Raw genomic sequence first — 26,377 nt, 5'->3', positions numbered from 1 at the left:
CAATAAATAAACACTGAATAGATTTGTTTTTTATCAAAGACATGTAGCACAATAAATTTGGACAAAAATGTATACAGAAATTTTACTTTATTTGAAAACCGAAAGTAAAAAAAATCTTTTTTTGACAAAATTCATGTATTTTTTGATGAATATAATAAAAACTAAAACTCGCAGCAGCAATCAAATAGCACCAAAAGAAAGCTGTATTAGTGACAAGAAAAGGAGGTAAAATTCATTTAGGTGGTAGGTTGTATGACTGAGCAATAAACCGTGAAAGCTGCAGTGGTCTGAATGGAGAAAAAGGCTCTGGTCCTTCTATTAAGATCGCCAGGGCGGCTGCGGGAGGGTTTTTTTTAAATAAAAAACTATTTCAAGCAGCCAACTGAAAGTTGGCTGCAAGAAAGCCCACTAGAGGGTGAGCGGCCTTCCTTGTTTCGCTTTCCTCGCCGCCATGGCGACGAGTGGAGTGACGTCATGGACGTCAGCCGACGTCCTGGCGTCAGCCGCCTCCGATCCAGCCCTTACCGCTGGCCGGAACCGTTTGTTCCGGCTGCGCTGGGCTCGGGTGGCTGGGGGGACCCTCTTTCGCCGCTACATGCGGTGGATCGCCGCGCTGCGGCGGCGATCAGGTAGCACACGCGGCTGGCAAAGTGCCGGCTGCGTGTGCTGCTTTTTATTTGTTAGAAATCGGCCCAGCGGGGCCTGAGAAATCCTCCTGCGCAGGTTACCCCGAGCTGAGCTCGGGATAACCGGCAAGGGGGTTAAGGGGTAGAAAGACTGTGGTCCTCAAGTGGTTAAATAAGTTTTCATGAAATAATAGGTTGTTGATTTCTCTAGTTGAGGCATGTGCGCTATTCAAATTCCTTATGTCAGTATTGTTCGAATCAACAGAGGGTCCCTATACTCCAACAGAACATTTTAAAACTCCCAGATTCCTGCCCCCCCCCCCCCCCCCAAAGCAGGAACCTCCGCTACTTATGGGGGTCTGCTGCCACACTAACAGATGCACCCTCAATTCATTAAGTTTAAGCCGCATTTTCTACAAATTTGTCTTGTACGGAGCCTCCAACCGACTTCCTTGCCACATTGCAGACCTACCGCCCCTTTGTTTCCGGAGATAGATTTGTATATAATATCTCAGGAACCAGCAGGGCTTGGGGGCTGCAGTTTGGCACGCAAGCGTGTCTGGGGTCCCCGCCTTACCCTCCAAATCCAATGTGTGAAGGAGGTTTGGTGCATCTCCTAGATCTTCAATGTCAATGCCTAGAACTCCAGAGTAAAGAGCAGCTCAAAATGATAGAAAATGAAAGGATTCTCAGTTGTCTGCCCAAGTGACTGCTGCCCGGGCTCTGCACTGGTGCCAAGCTATGCAGTCTTTTACTCTTAAAAATGTTGCAGTTCTCCACGAGATCCATTTTAAATGCTTCATAGAAATATAAAGAACAACCCAGTTTCATCCCTACAGGTATGTAAAACACTTGATTATATGCAAAATGTCATTCCTAGAGTTGAATGAAACAATTTAGGTTTAATCATATTATTGAACCAGGGTAAATGCAGAAACTGGACTCAAACAAATCACTACAGTTTTACACAGAAAGTGTACAAGGAAAAGCATGGGCATGCACTAAAACAGTGCTGTCCAACTTCGCGGGCATGGAGGGCCGGTTTTTTTCCAGGCCACATGGTGGAGGGCCGGTAGACAACCCTCCCCCCGAAAAAAAATCTAGCAGCAGTTTCCCCACAAAATGCACTCAGATTGGCTGCAGATGTACCCACAATATGCTGTCAGATTGGCTGCAGATGGACCCACAGAATGCTGTCAGATTGGCTGCAGTTGTACCCACAATATGCTGTCAGATTGGCTGCAGATGGACCCACAAAATGCTGTCAGATTGGCTGCAGATGGACCCACAAAATGCTGTCAGATTGGCTGCAGATGGACCCACAAAATGCACTTACATTGGCTGCAGATGTACCCACAAAATGCTGTCAGATTGGCTGCAGATGTACCCACAATATGCTGTCAGATTGGCTGCAGATGGACCCACAGAATGCTGTCAGATTGGCTGCAGTTGTACCCACAATATGCTGTCAGATTGGCTGCAGATGGACCCACAATATGCTGTCAGATTGGCTGCAGATGTACCCACAAAATGCTGTCAGATTGGCTGCAGATGGACCCACAAAATGCTGTCAGATTGGCTGCAGATGTACCCACAAAATGCACTCAGATTGGCTGCAGATGTACCCACAATATGCACTCAGATTGGCTACAGATGGACCCACAATATGCTGTCAGATTGGCTGCAGATGGACCCACAAAATGCTGTCAGATTGGCTGCAGATGGACCCACAAAATGCACTTATATTGGCTGCAGATGTCCCCACAAAATGCACTTACATTGGCTGCAGATGTCCCCACAAAATGCACTTACATTGGCTGCAGATGTCCCCACAAATCGCTGTCAGATTGCCTGCTGTAATGTAATATTTCCAGCCCCCCTCCGCTCCTCTCGTCTCGTTCCCCCGTGCTGCCGCCGCCACACCTCAGATCAGCCGCGGGTAGGAGATAGCAACCAGCCACACCAGCGCTCGGCAGCCGCGTGGTGAATTTAAATGTAGGAAGTGACATCATCGGTCACGTCCCGCATTTAAAGTCCCCCGTGCGGCTGCCGTGCGCGGTGTAGCTGGTTCCTATCTCCTGCTCGCCGCCGGTCTGAGAGTTGAGGCGGCGGCTGCACGGGGGAACTAGGGGAGATTAGCGGAGGGGGGCTGTAATTTATTACATTATATCAGAGGAATGGGGGAAAAGTTTAAAAAAAAAAAAAAGCTCTGGGGACACGGAGGCTAACACTGCCACAGCAGGGGGGCCGCAGCAGAAGGCCTGGCGGGCCAGATGCGGCCCGCCAGTTGGACAGCACTGCACTAAAACATCTCATATTTTTTTCTAAATAATAATGCTAAGTAAAATGTTGCTCACCTCATACTTTACACTAGGGTCAGGAGAATCATCTGTGCAATGAATAAACCTGGGGATAGAGAATAAAAACAAAAACAATTTAGCAATGAAGAGTCTGTACACTAAGTTCTCAAATTACACTAGGACTAAATTCTAAAGATCACTGAATAGTTCAGGTTTCACATTTAAACAATATTCCAGGAAAACAATAAAACTCTTGTAACTGCACTGCACGTAACTCTTCATATATTTTATAGACATAAATAAAAGGCTCAACTTACACTACGTCATCTGTGCCTGCCAACACAGGTCAGAAGCGTGTAATGTGATAGTAGAACTGGTCTAAAGCCAGGTACAGCATCAGTGAATTTCTGACTAATGTAACATTTGTAGAGTACATATCTTATGGAATCCTTCAATGAACAGATTGTTGTATCTTCTGGACAGATATTATGTGAAAGCACCCAGACTCCCTAGCCCCTGCTGTAGAGGTGGGAAAATACCTCTCAGCTACATTTTACAGTGCGTGTGTGTGTGCGTGTGCGTGCGTGTGTGTTGACCTGGACTACTGCTCAACCTCCCATCTCCAATAGAGAGGTCTGTGGCTTGGACTTACAGCCTTCAGGGAAGTGAATGTCTAGGTTAGTAATTCAGCTAGAAGAGAAAAACCAGGTTGTGTCAATCAGGAAAAGAAAGGTAATAAAGTAATGCATGCAGGGCACCACAGTGACTACAGTTCCATGAGCACATCTCACTCAAGACACAACCTCCATAGAGTTAGCTTACGAACTTCGATTACGAACGATTATAAAAACAGTTGTCTGACTGGATTTTCATCGAACCAAAATTAGGATTTTCTTGTCTGTTGTGACAGATAGGAAGCAAAGATTGGTTCGCTGATGGTGTAGTGAACGATGTATTACGATATGTCACTTCCGATCAGAATTACCTTATTTTTCGGACAATAAGACAAACTTTTTCTCCCCCAAAAATGAGGTGAAAAAGTGTGTGCGTCTTATGGTCCGAATGTGTGGCCAATTGTAACCCCCCACAATGCAGCAAATGCAGAGCCAGTGCAGATACGATTATCTATTCGGCTGGGAGGAATCCCCTCACTATCCCCACTGCTGCTTAACCTAGTCGACTCGTTCCCCACATCACGGAACATAATTTGAGCCACGACCAGTGTGTTGCTATTGGCTGGCATACACGCGTCCTGAAGTCCCATAGGACGTGATGTCTATTCGGGCTGGGCAAAGGCTGGCTATTGGCTAATGTACTGTCCCAGTCGCCGCTTAATCCCGTAGCGCTTCGCGCCGCGGTAGTGTCACTGTTCCCATAGCAACAGGTCACGGAAGCCGGCTGCTACATATACTGCAGTGGACCGGCTTCCGTGATCTGTTGCCATGGGAGCAGTGACGCTACCGCGGCGCCCAGCGCTACAGGATTGAGCGGCGACGGGGACAGTGCATTAGCCAATAGCAATCCTTTGCCCAACCCGAATAGACATCACGCCCTATGGGACTTCAGGACGCGTGTATGCCAGCCAATAGCAAGACTCTTCTGTTGGTTGTTTGTGTTTCGCGCCTGGTTGGGCAGGAAGAGACGGGTGGGCGGAGCTTCGTATTGCCGGCCAAACCAACTTTCGCACATGTAGCCGCATGGTCTACACATGGACCTGACTAGTGAGTGGCCTGAGTAACGCTACTCAGGGATGCCAGTCGGCAGCAGGCACACACTGCATACCTGCATTCGGCAACAGAATTTCTTCACGGTCCCTGCATACTACACTTATCAGACATAGGATCACAGGATGGGACTATTCTATCACGAGGCCCTGGAGGTGGTGAGTGAGATGTCATATGAAGTTGTACTCTGGTGTTGTAAATACATTGTTCAAGCTGCTGCAGTTTATTTGTCACAACCTCCACTTTAACTGTTGCATGTACTGGCTATGAGGCTATCAAAGCGAAAGACCTTGGCTTTGTATCAATGGAATGTGTTGGAATTGGACTGAGCTTTATCTACCATAACTCAATTTCTTGCTGTCTGGACTATCACTTCACTTATGGCCATTACAGCAAAATCTGCTTCTGACTGCAGTGTGCAATTAATCTTTATCCTGTTGAATGACCTATCGAGATCTTGTGTTAGGTTGGATGCAGATTGTAAGTGTGTAGAGAGTGAAGTTGTCATGAGTTGGCCGGTAATGTGTTCTGCTGCTTGCCTGGTTTTATATAACTACCTTATTTGGTTATGTGGGTGTTTTTTTATTGGTTTTTAATGTCTTTATTGTTGACATCAGTTTGATTGATGGAGTTATTTAAAATGCGCTCTACACAAAACGTCCCTGCACCATGGACGCAACAGATTAACAATATTTTTTCCCCAGATTTTTGTCCTTTAAAAACTAGGTGCGTCTTATGGTCAGGTGCATCTTATGGTCCGAAAAATACGGTATGTGATCGCTCAATTTTTTCGTTAGTGGATCGTTGGTAGCCACTTTAAAGCTATGGTAGGGCTTAGCTTGTGAGTTACCCCATAGAGAAAGTTATTGACATTAAGGCTAGGTTCACAGTGGGACGTTGCGGAGCTGCGTTATAGAGTCTTATAACGCAGCTTACTACACTACGATGAAAAGTCTATGCGATGTTAACAGTGCGAGATTAGCGTTGCATTGTAATGTGTAGCGTTATGATGTGGTGCTGATGTTAGCTAAATGCTACATTTGAACTATGCTATATGGAATGGAAAGTTAAAATTCACAATGTCAGAATGAGGATGATGCAAAAAAGTTTGAATATTGCACAGTCAAAAAATCGACTTATGCAGTACACCAGATGGCAGAAGACAGTAAGGGACTGTTAAATTAAATAAAAAGAAAAAGCACATTGTAGAGATCTTTTCGGTTATGAATGCTTACAAAACCACAAGTGACATCTGTGAGCTTTGGCAAATACTAAGGTGTTATCTCTGCTTTTCCCCGTCAGAGGTTTCTTTACACCAGAGGGCTATAAGCAAGGTCAAAATCTCATGCATTACTGAATTGAATCTGGAGAGATTCACAAAGCAGCAGATGTGCAAAGGTATATGTGGAATCAGGATGGTCAGATGAGTTTACATACTCTGTAACTTCAGTTTGTAGTGGAGTTCCTGAGTTCAGGTACACTTGAGGTCTGATGCTGACAGAAGATACTGGGAGCAGAAATAAGCTCAACTTGCTAATGATTCATCTACTGCCCTGGATGAAGAACAAAGGTATGAGCATTGAACCTCAAGCTGCAAGATGGTGGGTAAGGCTACAATCCCAAAGAGACAGCATTTCAGATGTGAGCACAGTTCAGTGTTAAGACTGTATTGTCATTAGAAATCCAGAAACTGGTCATAGTGGTCTTCCGTTTGAGTAGGTTACTGCTTTCTTTTGACTCTGAAGTTTTCCGATGCCCATGTTTCCTAACGATTCCTTAAAAAGCTATTTAGTGTTTAACCTGATTACCTCTAGTCCTTTGTTATTTTGTTTTCGGTGTCTTATCTTCCATGTTGTTTAACCCCCTTGGCGGTATGAAAAATACCGCCGGGGGCAGCGCAGCAGTTTTTTTTTTTAAATCATGTAGCGAGCCCAGGGCTCGCTACATGATAGCCGCTGCTCAGCGGCATCCCCCCAGCCCCGCCGATCGCCTCCGGCGATAGGCGATCAGGAAATCCCGTTCAAAGAACGGGATTTCCTGGAGGGCTTCCCCCGTCTCCATGGCGACAGGGCGGAATGACGTCGGGACGTCATTGGGAGACCCGATCCACCCCTTGGCGCTGCCTGGCACTGATTGGCCAGGCAGCGCAGGGGTCTGGGGGGGGCACGCGCCGCACCGGATAGCGGCGATCGGGCGCGCGGCGGCGGCGATCGGGGTGCTGGCGCAGCTAGCAAAGTGCTAGCTGCGTCCAGCAAAAAAAAAATTATGTAAATCGGCCCAGCAGGGCCTGAGCGGCACCCTCCGGCGGCTTACCCCGTGTCACACACGGGGTTACCGCCAAGGAGGTTAAGATACCTTGCTATACTCTATAGAATTTTCAAGATTAATCTGTTCAACGCTTTGATGTAATTTTCAAGTTGTGTTCCACTGTTCTGGAATATTTATTTATTGCCTCAATAAAATCTTTGAAAGCAAAAAAGACTGTGGCTAAGTTCACAGTGGGACGTTAAAGTCGCACGTTAAAACAGCATTTAACGCAGAATAACTCACTGCAATGAAAAATCAATGCCCCATTCACAGTGCACACGTTGCGTTAGTGACCAACGCTGCACGTTAAGTAAAAGTACTGCATGCAGTGCGTTATACACGTTATTAGCTGCGTTGGACTGTTTGCACATGCTCAGTAATGACTTGGAAGCATACTTTTCATTGCCTGTATTTTTTACTGTATCTGCTGTATGTGACGGTAACGCTGCGTTGCCACTTTTTGTTGCGTTGTAAGCTTGCGGTGCGACTTTAACGTGGCATCAAAACGCAACGTCCCACTGTGAATCTAGCCTGTGTTGTCAAATCTGAGTTCTGTGCACAGCCAGACTTGGTCTGTGTACAATGACTAAGCTACATTACATTGATTTGATAAGAATATGCTCATGCATGAATGTGTTTTATGCTGCCCATAACAAAACATTTTAGTGCCTTATGAAGTTTATGGCCGAAATAAGACAGAGGGAATAAAATATATGTTTCTTCCACGATAACTATATTATCTGCTAGATAAAATGCAGAAGATAGATGTTAACAATTACAAGTAGGATGAAGAATGGTTTTAATATAGCAAGTTGTTTCAGAAACACTGATTATACAGTAAACAAGCATGGCACACTACAGGTTTCTTTCCCCAACAATCAGGCCAACCCATGACCTGGAAAAGAAATAAAGCAGGTATGTAAACAGACATATCTGCAGGATATTTTTTTGCTTTCATCTTGGCAGCTAATATTTTGGTGGAACATACACTGTTGCTTTGGTGGAATAAAGATACTGAAATCTAGCTTCTTAACATAGAATGTCTTAGAAATCTAAAGCCTGTACAGAGCCCCCAACAATACTGACCCCATCTTAAAGAACCCACCTTGAAGCATCACCCCTGCCTGATGTGTTTTAGTTGGTGTGGTAAATTTAAAGGATGTTGCTGCAGTAAGACAAAAGGAGGTCATTTTGGCGCTTGCTGCCACTGCACAGCGGTGGCCATGGGTGCTGCTATAACGTTAATGCTATAGCTCAGCAGCTGTGTACATGCTGTCCCATTATAATTTGGGTGTCGGCAATAGCCAGTCTCCGAATAAAGTTACCAGAGGACATGATAGGTCAGGGCTGGGCTATCTTTACGCAGATCGGATAGCATGCTGCAGCCCACATTCTTTACATTTCATCCACCCTCCCTCCCTGCAGAGTTGCAAGCGGGCTGCGGGGTATTTGAAACTCATCTTCAATCACTGCTCCCCATGTCGCATCTCCATGGCAACAGGATGTCACTTGAGGTGACGTCAGGACGTGCCAGCGTGTTACACACTGGCTGCCGCGACGCAGGAAGCGGTGATTGAAGGCGAGTTTCAAATCCCCGCAGCCCGCTTGCAACTCTGCAGGGAGGGAGGGGGATCCAGCCACCTGTTGGCAGGCCAGTGTAACAGCGCACGCGGACCGGATGCGGCCCACAGTTTGCCCAGCGCTGGGCTAGGTAATCAGTATGGGAATATAATTGTTTTATTTCCCTACTTTGCCTCAAAGCCCCATTAGTTACTGCCCCTAAAGTATTAACAAGGGCAGTGTCTTTGGAAACAAGCAGCAGCTCTCCATTTTTTAGCCACTTTGCTTCAAGTTTTATATGGCAAGAGTCTGTGATAAAATGTTGAAATGTTTGAATAGATTTGAGATGCTGTATTATAACATGTTTTATGCTTTATATTCATTTGTTTATTAGGCACATACAGACCTATGGAAGTGAATCAAATTCCCCAAAATGCATGTCTTGTGCTTCCTATTTAAATAAACTTTAGGCTGCCATACACTGATCGATTGCCACCAGATCGACCAAAAGATAGATCCCTCTCTGATCGAATCTGATCAGAGAGGGATCTAATGGCTGCCCACACACTGCACACAGATTTTGAATCGATTTCAGCATGAAATCGATTCACAACCTGTGGAACTGCCGCTGCCACCCTGCCTCGCTGCCCCCAGCAATTATATCACCTGCCTGCGGCGCGAGTCCCTTCTTTCAGCGTCCTCCTCAGTCTCCTCTTCACCCTCTACTGTTTGAACTTCGCCTTATCACAGGATGGGACTTGAAGTGAAGAGAAGACGCCAGAAGAAGTGAGAGACAGCATGGACCAGGGACTTGCGCCGGCCGGACAGGTGAGGTTATTGCTGTGTCGGTCGTCGCTGAATTGGACACCGCTAACGATGCACTCCTGACCTGCCGGCAACCGAGCTAAATTTTCCGCCTGAACAGATCTACTGAATCGATCAATTTCAGATGGAAACCGGTTGATCAACATTTGCATTAACAATTTCACCGCAGTTTCGAACACAGTGATCGAATCTGCTGTATATCGGCAGGAAATAGACCTTTTGTTGTTTAGCCAGCCAGTATTATCAGAAGGAAGGTTTTATACTCTCTCTTCATGTTACTATTCTTATTTTTTTCCTATTTACTTTCTGTTCCCGGAGATCCTAGCTACCATACAGTAACCCTAAGTGGCACATGGATGTATTTGCACATGCATTTATATTGTTATACCAAACACAGGTTGTTCAACACTCATAATGTTATATACAGAATCAGAATAATTCATTTTGCCAAGTACAACTAGAGTTGTACCCAGAATTGGTTTTGGCACAACAGGGTCAGTGATGGTACAGCAGTAGATACATACATTGCATACAGTACATACAATAGATACATACAGTAGGATCAGTGCAAAAACGAGCATAGAATACAAAGCATAGATAGGATACATAGTGATGAACCCAGGAGAGGACCGGGGGTAATCCGCTGCCGCCTATGGCACTCAAAACGATTTGCAGCGATACTTTGAATCAGATGCCCTATACATCTTCCTAGGGGAGAAAGAGAGGAGAGGAAAAGGAAGAAGATACAGAGAGAGAGAGAAGATGAAAAGGACAGTAAAATGAAAATCAGTCCCCTTTGGATTGAGGCATGGCCTGGCCGGTTAGTGTCCCATATGCTAATTTTTGGCACTATGTCCGCTGCGGAGCCTAATGGCTGGTGCCCAATGTAGGGATTATGCGTGGGCGTCAAAGTGGCTGAGGTCGATGTGTGGCTCCCTTGGTACAATACAATTGCTGGAACTCTCCAGGCGAGGCTGGAGCTGCATTGGTCCTGCAGCTAGGGCCCGTCCTGCTCTGGACCAGTGGCTTGCAGACTGAATGACTGAGCTGGAGGGGGCTCTGACTGATGGTGGCCGGCTCCTCTGAGTGGGTTGCCTAGCTGGCTGCCGACAGAGCAGTGGCTGAGAGTGGAATGAGGGCCTGCTACTGGTGAATCGTATGGTGGTGTTGCAGGGAGAGCAGGCATCGTGAGGTCAGCTCGGGAGGAGAGATCGGTAGAGCCATGGGCTCAGCCAGCAGGAGCTGTAGCTGCCTGGAGCTCCTCCCAGCAGAAGGAGGCGATGTGTATGGAGCCACGCCAGCTGAATGGCTGAATAGAGTTCCATCCAGCAGAGAGGCATGTATGGAGTCGCGGTGGCTGCATGGAGATCCTCTAGCAAGAGGAGGTTTCATGTATGGAGCCACGGCGGGGAGTATGGAGTCGCCACTGGCTATGTGGGTTACAGCCAGTCTAGGTCCCAGCTGATCCGACTTCTACGATGATCAAGAGTCCGATGAGTTCTGGGTCCCTGGAAGCTCCGCACCATATCTAGGGATCCCCTGAAGCAGGGAGCGGAGGAGCGAGGAAATCCTTTCCACCTAGAGATGGTGAGGCCATGGGGGAGAAAATGTGAGAAGGGCCAGAGCCCTGTGTGCTGGGCGACCTTCTTATGGCGCCATCTTGGGTTTCATATGGCTGTACAGCCATGTATTTAATGTCTTGACTTAAAGGACATCTATTAATCAAAGCATTTTTTTTTTAAATGCTGTATGTTAGAGGGCACACATTACCACAAGTACTAGGAGCAGTTTCTTCCCTCACACAGCTGTGCCTCTCTGTTGCAAAATCATCCAGACACATTTCGATAAAAAAAAAGTCAACTCTGCAGGACAGACCATGTTCCTGCACAGGGGGGTTGCTATCAACTCCTCAGTATATAGTCTAGTAATCACCTAGCTGAAAGAATCTTATTCATGTGGTAATAAGGGGTTAAATTAGCAGCAATGTATGTATATCGCTTTAACTTATCTGACTGTTCAGAAAGGCATGATCAGTATACTTTTATGAAGGTTTCCCTTCTCCCAGCATGGAGCAGCCAGAGTTTGCTACAAGCTGCAGCAAGAAGTGTAATGCCTAGTACACACCATGCAATTTCCCGTCAGATTTCAGTTCGAATTGATAATTTCTGACAAGTCTGATCTGATTTCCTATCATTTTTCTGATCGATTTTCCGATCACTACTGTACAAAATCGATCAGTAAAACGATCGAAAATCAGATCAGACCTGTCGGAAATTACCGATTCGACCTAAAATCTGACAAGAAATTGCATGTTGTGTACCAGGCATAACATCACAAGCAGTCAGTCATGAATGGTGTATACATACAGTATTTCCCTGACTGCTAAGTATACAGGATCTTGTAAAAAAAAATTAGCATATTGTGATAAAGTTCATTATTTTCTGTAATGTACTGATAAACATTAGACTTTAATATATTTTAGATTCATTACACTACAACTAAAGTAGTTCAAACCTTTTATGGTTTTAATATTGATGATTTTGGCATACAGCTCATGAAAACTCAAAATTCCTATCTCAAAAAATTAGCATATTTCATCCGACCAATAAAAGAAAAGTGTTTTTAAAAAAAAAAAAAGTCAACCTTCAAATAATTATGTTCAGTTATGCACTCAATACTTGGTCGGGAATCCTTTTGCAGAAATGACTTCTTCAATGCGGCGTGGCATGGAGGCAATCAGCCTGTGGCACTGCTCAGGTGTTATGGAGGCCCAGGATGCTTCGATAGCGGCCTTAAGCTCATCCAGAGTGTTGGGTCTTGCAACTCAACTTTCTCTTCACAATATCCCACAGATTCTCTATGGGGTTCAGGTCAGGAGAGTTCGCAGGCCAATTGAGCACAGTAATACCATGGTCAGTAAACCATTTACCAGTGGTTTTGGCACTGTGAGCAGGTGCCAGGTTGTGCTGAAAAATGATATCTTCATCTCCATAAAGCTTTTCAGCAGATGGAAGCAAGAAGTGCTCCAAAATCTCCTGATAACTAGCTGCATTGACCCTGCCCTTAATAAAACACAGTGGACCAACACCAGCAGCTGGCATGGCACCCCAGACCATCACTGACTGTGGGTACTTGACACTTGACTTCAGGCATTTTGGCATTTCCCTCTCCCCAGTCTTCCTCCAGACTCTGGCACCTTGATTTCCGAATGACATGTAAAAGTTGCTTTCATCCGAAAAAAGTACTTTGGACCACTGAGCAACAGTCCAGTGCTGCTTCTCTGTAGCCCAGGTAAGGCCCGGTTCACATTAGCGGTGGCCGTCCGGAATCGCCGTGCCGGAGCCGGACCGCTTGCAGAACGGACGGAACGGACGCACGGCAATAGCAATGAAAGCCTATGCGTCCGTTCACATGCGTCCGTTCTGCCGGACCGGAGCCGGACCGGATCGGATCCGGACTCCGGCGTCCGTTCCAACATGCGCTATTTTTTGGTCCGGCTCCTCCGGCAGCCGTATCCGGGGCGGAGCCGGACTGCACCATCCGGCCAATACAAAGTAATGAGAACCGGAGAGCGCACAACACACTGGCTACAAAAACCGGACGTTCTACCCCACTTCCTATGCATTTTGGATGGGGACCACATGGAGTTCACAGAGTGGGGCAGCAGCGATTTCATGCTGGAGCTCTAGGCAGCAACATGTCTGATATAAGTCTGATAACGAGGAGGCGAACAACAGAGAATTCCCAGGTATACGAAAAATGCCTGGATCCATGGTCCCAACTGCAGTCTCTGTATCCACGGATGGTCTCCACACGTCCACCTGTCTCCAACAATGACCCCAGACCCTTCTGCTGACCTCCCAGACCCCAGGTATTTACAGGTTGTTATCTCCTTAAGAAACCGGATCCGGACCGCAACCGTGTTCACACCGCACGGAAACCGGATGCAAACGGACCGGATCCGGACCGGATCCGGATAGGAACCGTACGGATCAGGTCCGGTCCGGATACGGTGCGGTCCGGACATCCGGTGCGGTTTTGACAAAACCGCAAGTGTGAACGGGGCCTAAGGCACCTCTGCCGCTGTTTGTGGTTCAAAAATGGGTTCATGCTTCCATCTGCTGAAAAGCTTTATGGAGATGAAGATTTCATTTTTCAGCACAACCTGGCACCTGCTCACAGTGCCAAAACCACTGGTAAATGGTTTACTGACCATGGTATTACTGTGACCAATTGGCCTGCCAACTCTCCTGACCTGAACCCCATAGAGAATCTGTGGGATATTGTGAAGAGATAGTTGAGAGTTGCAAGACCCAACACTCTGGATGAGCTTAAGGCCGCTATCGAATCATCCTGGGCCTCCATAACACCTGAGCAGTGCCACAGGCTGATTGCCTCCATGCCACGCCGCAGTGAAGCAGTCATTTCTGCAAAAGGATTCCCGACCAGGTATTGAGTGCATAACTGAATATAATTATTTGAAGGTTGACTTTTTTTTGTTTTAAAAACACTTTTCTTTTATTGGTCGGATTAAATATGCTAATTTTTTGAGATAGGAATTTTGGGTTTTCATGAGCTATATGCCAAAATCATCAATATTAAAACAATAAAAGGCTTGAACTGCTTCAGTTGTAGTGTAATGAATCTAAAATATATGAAAGTCTAATGTTTATCAGTACATTACAGAAAATAATGAACTTTATCACAATATGCTATTTTTTTTAGAAGATCCTGTACATATCTCCCTGACTGATAGTTATATTACAGCAATATTCCCACACATCTAGCTACCTATTACCTCATCTGATCAGCTTTCCTCCTCAGACTCTCCTGCATGCAGTAAGGAGAACACAGTTAAGTATTTGTGAGCTGTGTCAGGAGTGAAGGATAATTTTAAAGCAGAGAGAACTGGGGTAATAAAAATAGTGCCCCTGGCACTAGTGGTAATGTGAACCCTAAAACAAAGTATTTAAAAAAAACGTTATCAATAGTTGTCCTTTAACACTAGAATGACATTGCCATAAACCACAGCAAATATACTAGTAAAGCCAGCACTCAATGTAATGTCTCAATTCATAAAGATTTGTTTAAACTGAAGAAAAGGTGTGCATGAAATCCAATGTCTTTATCAAGGCATTATATTACTATAGAATCAGATCTATGCACTCACTAGCATGATAAGTACAGGTTCAGGATGCAGTGAAAAGCAGCCTGAATAAATGCACATTATTGCGTTGGCAAGAGTACAGATTTGTATCCATACTATCATGGTGGCTTCATACAGAGACCCTTAGTGATCTTGAAAGGCTGGATCTAATGTACACTTTCTGCATGGAATAAAGACTTTCTTTATGAATACAGACAGCCTCACACTCTGTCTTTATACTGTACATCAAGCTTTAGTAGGGGTTTTGAAATTTGAAAAACAGGGAATACAATGAAATTAACTGTCACAATAAACAGGTCTCAAGAAGCAAATGTACCCCATGGAAGTTGGATGGAGGAATGAAGTAAAAGGTTTGACGTATGAAGCACATCTTCATTCACGCTCATCTATAAATCATCTGCTACATCATGTCGGAGGAACGAGCCTGACAAATATTTAATCAAAGGCTTTCAGAAATTTTGCAACATCTAAATAAAACAGGGCACAGTTTATGAATGAAACTTTTCAAAAGAGCTAGTGTATACCACCGCTGATTAAGAAATATTCTGTATACGTTCTGGTGAGGAAAAAAAAAATGTCATTATGTAACATCCCTACTGTTTTGTACCATTTATATAGCTTTAACTCAGCAGAGCTGAAGTAGGACTGGAAAATATTAGACGTTACTTGTCAATCACTGCCATTCCTATACTGGATTGCGGTCTGACTTTCTGAGGATGTTGTGGGTGATAGAACATGCATAAATCATAAGTAGCGGATGCAAGGATGGGCTTGGCACAGATGGATGAGCTTAAAGCATGAGGCATGCAGTAACTACATTAGTAATACAGAGATGGTTAATAAAAGTTAAAAATGAAAAGATTCACTTCAGGTTCAATTTAACCACTTCAACCCTCAGGGCTGTTGTCACCTTATGAAAGGAAGTAATTTTCACTTATCAGTGCTCCTCCCATTCATTCGCAAATGACTTCATTACTACTTATCACACCTAAATGATCTGTATCTGGTTTTTTGCCATAAATTAGGCTTTCTGTGGGTGATTTTTTTTATTGCACGTGCGTGCACGCATTACAGAAAGTAATATACATTCTGTGTACATTTTACAATGAGTACAATGAGGCGTTATATCACCTATCTAGCCTGGGGTCATCTACAAAGGGTAAATTCCCACTTCAGAGGGTGAGGTTATGGCCGTCACTCGGATGTCGTTTGCGAGTACCATTTGGCAACAAGCACAGGAAGTGGTATCTATATAAGAGTGACTTTTTTCACCTGGGATCTGCTTAATAGCAAGAGTAAGAAATACTTGAGATTGGACTGGTTTTTAAAGGTTAAAAAAAAAAACCCTATTAATACCTTCTGTATTTTTTAGGGTGTCAGTGCATTGTTTGATTTGTGGAATTAAGTAATTTATTAGCTTGTCCTAGCAGTGGCCTGCCTAGCCTCTTCAGCTCAGTGAATATGTCTCAGTAGGAAAGCAGACAATGTGGGGGCACTAAGACTTACCTATTCATTAAAAGGACTGGCAGGTCATACTCACGCAGGTGCAGCACAGCCGTGCTCGTGCTTGAAGAGGAACATGGTTACAATCAGACCACTGACAATGAATGGATCCGATTTTATAAATATAAGACTTGGTCAGTCTGCAATGGATCCATTGCAGTAAGCGAACTGCACTTCTGTGCTGCCCGCAATTTTCCTGGAGAGGGGGATGCATTTCCCATGTAGCCTATGTTGAAACGCATCCGCCGAGCTCCAGCCAGACTACAACAGACAATTAGAGAGAACACCACCCTGTCCGCTCCTGCTGGTCGTTCGTGGACAGGCTGCAGATGAGAATCCAGCCTGAAACAGGGAAATAAGACTTTCAGCACATAACTGCTTACATCTCAGTTTAAATAAGGTTAAAGTATTATCAGGAAAGCCAAGGGGCAAACCTTTAAGATAATCCATCAACTGGCTATAGTGAAATATTCGTAACACAAAGGTCATCATACACTGGAAACACAAAAAGGATTTTATGTCTCGCGTTTCTTAATCGTTCTCACTACTTGTCATTTGCCAAAACAAACAGCTTATAGGCCATGACTGTTTATGAAAACTAGAAGATAAAAAAAAAAAAAAAATCATTATTTCAAACTGAATATTCCACCAAAATTTGCTTATAGCTCTTATTTTAATACATATAGTTGAGTTAATAGGTATCTTTAAACTGCTTACAGAGTCTAATGATGAGTCTGTTAGGGCAGACGTGATTGCACAGTTCATGGTCTAATTATATGGATGTAGTACATTATGTCATTAGGCAGTCAGTAATTACACCAGATTAAATCCTGGTCTGTTCCTGTGCTGATAAGGGTGGCCAGTGTGAGAAATTACAGGTCTCTTCAGTACTGGGTAAAGAAGATTGTTTTGCAAATCCGCCAAACATTATAAACAACTTCTCTATGGCTCAGAACTAGTGGAAAAATTAATAGAGAAATGATGCCTGATATAATATGACGTGCATGTTTACGTATTTCTGACAAGGTTGAAAACACATTTCAATTATTTCGAATCAATGACTTTGTGATTCACAGGAGCAAAGGTTTCATCTATTTATTTATTTCTCTTTTGCAATGAAACTTGTAAAAATTGAAAGGGATGCTTTAAAGCGGATCCGAAATTAAAAACTAACTATAACAAGTAATTTGTCTATATATCTTATCTAAAGTTTAGATAGTTTACACAGCAGATCTAGCTGCAAACAGCTTCAAAAGTTTATGCTTATTTATTCCTGTGATACAATGAGGGCAGCCATGTTCTGTTTGTCACATTGTCACAAGCTGAGAGCTGGAGATGCTATCAACTTGCCTGTTTGTAAATTCAGTCCCCTCTCCTCCTCCCACCCCCACTCTGGCTCTGAAATCAATGGTTAGTAACCTCCTCCTGCCCAGACTGAGCTCCCATAAGCCCTTGCTACAGCGCCATGGCACAAAAGGAGCTGTGGGCGAGGCTTGTTTAGTTTATAGGGAATTAAGAGTATTAAGACAAAACAAAAAAAGTATTTGGCTTGAGGAATGCCCTATAAACTACAGTATATGAAAGGAACACAATTATGTAATAAGTAAAAGTATGTCTCGGATCCACTTTAAAAAGGACCTTTGAATCTCAAAACCTCTAAAGCCAGTTCATCCATTTTTTAAGAAAAAAACAAATACAGAAATTAGAAATACAGTAGATAAACTGTATAATCAAACCAGTTTTAATACAAGTATTTAGCAGTATTAATTTTATTTCTCGTGATAACTATGAAACACCAATGACCAGATTAGTAAAGAAGCATAAAAAGGATGTCCTTAGCCATCTGCCATAAGAGCTCTTTTTTAGCAGTCAAACCAAAGCTACATTCCTTCTAATAAAATGGAAATAACTAGCTATTTGTGAAGGTACAGAAAGTCTTTTGGGCTGTTTACAATGCAGAGTGACAGATTACATTATTTGCAGTAGAATAAAAGTGAGAGCAAAGCACTCTCTAGACGTCTGTCTGCAGTAAAGGTGGTATTATTTCACTTTTTAAAGAAGGGCACTGGACAACCAAAAATGACTCCACCTGTTACACTTATTTATTAAAGAAATTCTGTGGTTATGGTTATTTCAAAAAATAAAAGTTTTAATATGTTATTTTCATAAGATAATTAGCATTTCCCGTCTTGCTGGTTGAAAGATGCCGTAATATTTATTAGTAGTGTATTTTGCATCCTTACTGTGTTGATTGACAAAGCAAAACAATGGGTGGAGAAACCTCACCCCAGTTTCGCCTAACTCATGCCCACAGCTTTTTCAATAACATACAGAACATCATCTTGTACCGATAGGTGTCAGTGGACAGAGAAGATCTGATTATTAATGATCTGCAGTATCACCAACAATACAGACGTAACCTGATTATTGATAATCTGCAGAATCACCAATAATACAAGTGTAACTAACCTCTGGACACCTAAAACAGTGATGACAATAAAGACAGTAACAAATCACAAGATCGTGGAAATATCCACCACACAGTGATTCCTCAGAGGTGTGGTTACCTCTGAATGGGAACCCCGTATGTGAGATCCTCTAAAAGACCAGAAGAGGAATCTCAGCCTCTGGCAGTAACAGTCTGCTAGGGCAGGCATCTCAGAGAGGCAAGCCTCAGAGATACCTCACCAGTGGGAGACGTTCCACTGGAGGGAGAAAGGTCAGACAGGCAGAGGTTCGGCAACAGAAAGGCGGCAGCAGTACAGAAACGGAAGGCTGATTCAGAGTCGGTAAACAGGCAGGGTCGGCAACTTGAATCAGATAGGCAGAAGTACAAGAGCGATTAGAGTAAAGAGTAGTCAGGGATAGCCAGAGTCAAAACACAGGTAAATATACAAATACAATCCTAATCTAAGGTGTGACGTCCTTGGTATCAACATCTAGGAAACTGGACTAAGGTCTTAGCGCTAACACCGAACTATTCACGACAGCAGACAACTTGCTACTGACCAGCAAGTCCTATATGTAGCCAGAGAGCTACCCAGCGCCGCCCCAGAGCCCCAGCCAATCCACACTTCTGCTGGAGTCAGCTGACCGGCCTGGTCAGCTGACTCCCCTTCTAGAGGCATAAAGTTCCTGTCTCCTCGCGCGTAATGCGGAGACTGAGCGGGGGACCCCCCCCCAGGCAGCAACTGTGCGGCGGAGTCCGCCGAGCTCACGGACTCCGCCGTCTGCCCTACTCCACCCGCCGGCAAGGAATTTGCGGAGGCTCCTGTTTGAGATGCGGAATCCGCCGACACGTGCGTTCTGGCGGCGGTTCCGCTACCTCTTACAGTACCCCCCCTCCCCCTCGAGGAGTGGACTCCGGACATCTCCCACCCGGTCTCCCAGGGTGTAATTCATAAAATTCTCTTTTTAACTCCTCGGCATGCATGCGAGCCTCTGGTACCCAAGACCTCTCCTGTATCCCATATCCCTTAGAATGGACCAAATATTGTATGGAATTCCGAACCCCGACGAGAATCCAAAATTCTCTCGACCTCATATTCGGATTGATCTTCAACCATCACGGGGGGGAACTCGCATGCATTGCCGGTTTCAATAAAGAAACGTGGAATGACCTTACCCATCTCATACTGGCGGAGAGGCCAATTACATGTGACTGCATTTATCTTTTTTGAAACAGGGTATGGGCCAATAAATCGGGGACCCACCTTAGGTGATGGTTGTCTCAAAGCCAAATGCCGTGTGGAAATCCAAACCATGTCCCCTGGTGAAAAACTCCATTCCCTTGATCGTCTTTTGTCAGCCTGTTTCTTTTGTGACCGAAAAGTTTTACCCAGGTTATTCTTAACCAAAGTCCATGTCTCCTTTAAGGCTTTCTGCCAATCCTCCAAAGCCGGGAAAGGAGTGGATACCACGGGCAACGGAGCAAATTTTGGAGACTTCCCAGACACCACCTGAAATGGTGAAAACCCGTGGAGGAGCTCTTCAGATTATTGTGCGCAAATTCCGCAAATGGCAGGAATTTGACCCAATCTGACTGGACATCTGCCACATAGCACCTGAGGAATTGTTCCAGAGACTGGTTAACTCTCTCTGTCTGGCCATTGGTCTGTGGGTGGTAGCCTGATGAAAACGATAGGTTCATGCCCAGCAGATGGCAAAAGGCTCTCCAGAACTTTGAGACACATTGGACCCCCTGATCTGACACCAGATTCTTCGGTATGCCGTGCAGCTGGAAAACGTGTTGTATAAAGAGATTCGCTAACTCTTGGGCCGAGGGGAGTCCTTTTAATGGGACAAAATGAGCCATCTTGCTGAACCTATCGACTACCACCCAAATGACCGTCTTTCCCTCTGATGTGGGAAGTTCGCCCACAAAATCCATGGACAAATGGGTCCATGGTTCGCTTGGTACCGGCAGGGGCTGTAATGTACGTACGGTTGCCTGACGGGAGGGCTTGCTCTAGGCACAGACAAGACACTCCCTCACAAACACCTTACAGTCCAAGGCCAGAGATGGCCACCATACACAACGGGCCAGCAAATCCTGAGTGCGGGCTACCCCAGGATGCCCAGCATTTTTATGACAGTGAAATAACTGTAAAAGTTGGAGGCGAAACGGAAGGGGAACAAACATAACTCCCTCAGGTTTCCCCTCCGGGATGTCCTGCTGATAGGCACCTAAAGTAATAGCCCAGTTCTCTCAAGTATCAGTAGCTGCCAAAACCACTCTCTGTGGTAATATGATCTCCGGGACTATTTTTTGCACTGTTTCAGGTTCAAAACACCTAGAGAGCGCATCCGCCTTGATATTTTTGCTACCTGGTGTAATTGTAATTATAAATCTGAACCGGGAGAAAAATAAAGACCAACGGGCTTGTCGGGGGCTGAGCCTCTTGGCTCCCTCAATGTACTCCAAGTTCTTGTGGTCTGTGAAGACCGTGATAGTGTGTTCTGCCCCCTCCAGCCAATGGCGCCACTCCTCAAAGGCCAACTTAATGGCCAACAGTTCCCGATTACCAATATCGTAGTTTCTCTCAGCAGGAGAGAACCTACGGGAAAAGAAAGCACCTGGGTGCAGTTTACCCTGAGGTCCTGAACGCTGAGACAGCACAGCTCCCACCCCAATTTCCGATGCATCTACTTCCAGAAAAAAAGGAAGAGTTACATCTACGTGTCTCAGAATGGGTGCATAGCAAAATCATTTCTTTAGGGTATCGAAGGCTGCCTGGGCCTCCGATGACCAATGGTATGGGTCAGTCCCCTTCTTAGTAAGACTGGTAAGAGGGGCCACTACCGAGGAAAATCCCTTGATGAATTTCTGGTGGTAGTTGGCAAAACCAAGGAATCTCTGAAGAGCCTTCAAGACTACCCGTTGAGGCCACTCTAAGACAACAGAGACCTTTTCTGGATCCATAGAGAGACCTGAAGTCGAAATAATGTAACCCAGGAAAGGAATCTGAGTGACCTCAAAGAGGCACTTCTCTAGTTTTGCATACAGTGAATTCTGTCTCAATTTCTCTAATACAAACTTGACATGTTTACGATGTTCTCCAAGGCTTGGAGAAAAAAATCAGTAGATCATCAAGATAAACTAGCACAAATGTTCCCAGTACTTCCCGGAAGACCTCGTTTATCAACTCCTGGAAGACGGCCAGGGCGTTACACAACCCGAAGGGCATAACTAGATACTCGTAATGCCCGTCGGGCGTGTTGAAGGCCGTCTTCCACTCGTCACCGTCCCTGATGCGTACCAGGTTGTATGCCCCACGTAAGTCCAATTTTGAAAAAATACTGGCATTGGTTATCTGAGCAAAAAGATCACCAATTAGAGGTAAAGGGTAGCGATTCTTTACGGTGATCTTGTTTAGACCTCTGTAATCAATACACGGTCTAAGACCACCGTCTTTTGTACGAAAAAGAATCCTGCCCCGGCCGGTGACCGAGAAGGACGGATAAAACTCTTTGCCAGATTTTCTTATGTACTCCCGCATGGCCAACTTCTCAGGCCCTGACAAATTATAGAGATGACCTCTAGGGGGCATACAACCAGATCTTAAATCTATGGGACAGTCGAAACTCCGATGAGGTGGAAGTTTATCGGTGGACCTAGGACAGAACACGTCAGAAAACTCAGCGTATTGTATCGGCACCCCTTTTACCTCTACCTTTGTGGCGCAAATAGCAAGTTTCTCCAGACAATGGCTATGACAATAAGGTGACAAACTGAGTAACTGATTTGACGCCCAGTCTATCTGCGGGGAGTGGATTTGCAACCAGGGCATACAGAGGACAATGGTGGAGGTTGCCATGCGCAGTACAAGAAACTGTAGTCTTTCTTTGTGTAAAACCCCTATTGTGCAGGACAACATCGGAGTCTGAGAGAGCGGTTGTCTGTACTGTAATGGAGAGTCATCAATTGCGGTGACCACTACTTGTCAATCTAACGGGTGTAATGGAATTCCCAGCCCCTTCACAAACTCAGTCTATAAAGTTGGCCGCAGAACCTGAGTCTACGAAGGCCTCAGTGCATGTAGTCAGATCCCCCCAGGAAATGGAACAAGGGAGGAGTAAACGATTATTCTTATTTAGAGGTAAACTCTGCTCGCCTAGGGTATTACCTCTAACTACACCTAGGCGGCAGCGTTTCCCGACTTCTTAGGACAATTCTGGACAATGTGGCCCTCCTCAGCACAGTATAGACAGAGTCTTTCTGACCTTCTGCGATTCCTTTCCACTTGCGTCAGCCTCGAGTGACTGATTTGCATCGGTTCGTCTGGAGGTGGCGAGGGTGGAGAAGAAGCGTAGGAAACGACTGACAGCGTTTTTCCCATGCGTTTGTCTCTGATAGCGAAGGCGGTGATCAACCCGTACCGCCAAAGAAATTGCCTTGTCTAGGGATTTAGGCTCAGGATGTCCTAATATCAAATCAGAAACTGCATCCGATAATCCTGACAGAAAAAACAGTCCAATAATGCATACGTTCCCCATCTAGCTGATACAGCCCACTTCCTAAACTCAGCTGCGTAAACCTCAACCGGATTACAACCCTGCCTGAGGGTTTTCAGTTTCCTCTCAGCAGTGGTAGCAATATCCGGATCATCGTATATAATGGCCATGGCCTTAAAAAAACTCCTGGACTGAGGACAAGGCTTTATGCTCAGCCTGCAGGCTATATGCCCATGTTTGTGAATCTCCTGACAGAAGGGTTTTTATGAATGTTACCCTCTGGATTTCAGATCCTGACAGATTGGGCCTCAACTCAAAATAAGATAAACACACGATTCCTGAAATTCTGAAAGTTAGATCTATGGCCAGAAAATTTTTCAGGTACGGACATGCGAATGTCCGTGACTGGAGGGGATCGCACTGCATCAATGGTTGTTTGGAGTACCTGTACAGTCCCAGACAATTGAGTAATCTGAGTCTGTTGGGTATTAATCACCCCGGTAAGATTGTTTACCGCGGTGGTCAGGACTCCAATATGTGGATATGGGGGGAGGGGCGGCTGAGGAAAGGGAGGGAGGAAAGTCTCCTCCACACATCCCTTCCGCTGCCAGCCTGGCCCCATACTGCAGTACCTGTTCTACTGCCCTGATGGCTGCCCTGCATATCCTCATACTGCTTACAGAGATATTTACTATCAGCAATGGTATGCAGTCTTTGTGATAAGTGTGGATGAAGGGCTTTATTTTCTCAGGTGGAAGAGTTGCCCATGCTCCCTGGCTATAAACCTCTAGGTCCATTAAAATCTTGGGGTTTCACACACGAGTTACATATCTGACATATTTCCAAAGTAGCTCGAAGATAATGAGGTCAAGAGACCGATGGCCACTTGTAACGATTGGTGTCAGCGAGAACAGATTTCTCTGATTATTGGTGATCTGCAGTATCACCAATAATACAGATGCTATACCTGATTATGTGTGATCTGCAGAATCACCAATAATACTAGTATAGCCAGAACCAGGATAACCAATGTAAGAACAGATGTTTTTTGCAACAGTAATGATAGAGATACGCCAGAGGAGCTGGTGATAATAGGCATCTCAATAGAACACAAGAGTATTCACCCAGCAACTGGATACGTGATTCAGTACAGCTAAGATCACCTGAGGAGCAAGTGATTAAGACTGTACTGCAGCCAGTGGACACCTGAGGAGCAGGTGTTTAAGACTGTACTGTAGTCAGGGCCTGCACCTGAGGAGCAGGTGCTAAGACCGCACTGAAGCCAGGGCTTGCAACTAAGGAGTAGATGCTAAGACTGTACTGCAGCCAGTGGACACCTGAGGAGCAGGTGTTTACAAAGATGCTGCAAGAAATGATCACCTGAGGGGCAGGTGATTAAGACTGTGCTGCAGTCAAGGTTTCACCTGAGGAGCAGGTGATACAATACTAGCATCCCTCACCAGTGGCTGACCCACTGGTGAGTACAGGATAGTCAGACAGGCAGGATCGACAACGTACGGACAGATACAGTACAAAGACAGAAGGCTAGTTCAGAGTTTAACTTCAGGCAGAGTCGGCAACTGGATCAGATAGGCGAAAGTACAGAATCAGAAAAGCAGTAGACTAGTCAAGGCAAGCAGAAGGTCGTAACAGATAATACAATGCAATTAGTACTTTAAGCTAGCAACAGAATCTGGCTAAGTGTGGAGCTCCAGCTGGTTCTAGCACACTTTGGGATCTGACTAAGGTCTGTGCGCTAACACGTTAGCATTCGCAACAGCAGACACGGAGCAACTGACAGGCTGGTACTATATATACAGAAATGCTCCACAGCGCCGCCCCAGTCATTCAGCCAATCCAGCGTACTGTTGGAGTCAGCTGACCTGGCAGATCAGCTGACTCCCCTTCTATTCGCATAAAGGTCCTGTCGCGCGCGTAGCCCTCAATCTATGTGCAATAAAAGGACCAGGCAGAGCACCAGTATGTAACTGCGTGGCTGAGGCCACCGGCTGATACGCGGAGATAACTGCCATGCTGCTTGCCTCTGCGGCGGTATCTCCGCTATCTATTACTCCACTCCAGTACCTTCTATTTTTTCATTACACATTGAAAAGGGATCACAGAATTATACAATAATGCACTGCTTTACCTGAAGACACTCCCTAATCAAAAGGAAAGCTTCCTGCATGATTACATATTATTTCCTAAAACTGACCAATATACCAACAGCAGAATATTGATACAGGGTGTAAATACTGGAAGTAACAATCAATAGTACTAACTGGGTAAATGACAATGGACATCTTTGCTTATGGTGTTCACGGGCTTTGCAGATGAGGAGCTGATTTTCAGTTATGCACAGTCTAATACATGGTTCAGTTAGTGCTCACACAAATGTTTGTTCTGTCCATTTATAAATGTTACAATGTATTTGTTAATTACGTAGGTGTGACAAATGATTATAGCTGAAGGATTTTTTGTGTGCTAAATAATTACTTCAGTTGTCTAGCTGATAACACCCAGAGGTACAAAAACCATTAAGGGTAATTAGCTGCAATAGACTTGAAGTGGAGCAGTGTTCCCTTCAGACGCCTCAACCTGGAAATGTTGAAAATATAGTATATTCTCTGCAGATGACTAGATTCTGGACACAAACACATTTCCTTCAGTAACCTACTCCATATCGTTTCCCAAAAACGTTCATACAGTTCCCATGGATTGGCGATCATACTCTGACAGTGCAAAATAGGATTTCTACAGTAAAATCAGTACTATAATTGATGGACTCAGCAAACATTTGATGTACTGTGATGCCAGCAATCAAGGAGAGAAATGAATCAACAAGTACAAGGTGAGCTGGAACAACAGGAAAAGGCCATGAAATACAACATTTATTAAATAATTTAAATTCTAGAGAAGACAAAACAGAGGACAACTAAGAACTGTTTTACTGGTTGAAATAGTTTAAAAAGTGTATAATCTGTCCAATCCTGTAAAACAAAATGGCTGCAGAGAAGGAGGAGAGGGACCATTCAGTACCAATAATTCTGGCGGCTCTATGCTACTTACAGTATCTCCTTTTTTTTTTTAACAAGAAAACGTATCTATAGCTAACCTGCGTTATGGACTATTTACAAACCCCACACTTACAGGGTAGTTCTAATTATAAAGTTACAACCTAATTACAGACTGCCGTTTTATTGCTATGTAGTTCTAACAATCAAGATTGCTCCTTTACGACTGCCATTTCTATAAGGAGAAGCTCTGTAATGGTGGTGGGCAATGCTTTGATGTATGCTTGAAAAACCCTTTTCTCCACTCATCTCCCTTACGGCCGATATCACACCTGGTCATTGCATTTCTGGAGCGATGCTCCGCCCCCATTGCATAAAACACATTTACAGTGGGTTG

At 44.8% G+C, this 26,377-nt stretch overlaps 1 protein-coding gene across 1 annotated transcript in view; it reads right to left on the bottom strand.

Annotated features, from left to right (window-relative positions):
• Nucleotides 1–26,377, bottom strand: part of LOC137563526 (translation initiation factor eIF2 assembly protein-like) — a 101,268-nt gene that overhangs the window by 41,184 nt on the left and 33,707 nt on the right. Inside the window, exon 7 of the mRNA XM_068276104.1 lies at nucleotides 2,984–3,032. Coding sequence (XP_068132205.1) covers nucleotides 2,984–3,032 — 49 coding nt within the window. The remainder of the gene's footprint in view (nucleotides 1–2,983; nucleotides 3,033–26,377) is intronic.

Source organism: Hyperolius riggenbachi, chromosome 3, assembly GCF_040937935.1.
Source record: "Hyperolius riggenbachi isolate aHypRig1 chromosome 3, aHypRig1.pri, whole genome shotgun sequence".
Classification (NCBI taxonomy): Eukaryota; Metazoa; Chordata; class Amphibia; order Anura; family Hyperoliidae; genus Hyperolius; species Hyperolius riggenbachi.
This window is presented reverse-complemented; position numbering and strand designations above follow the sequence as displayed.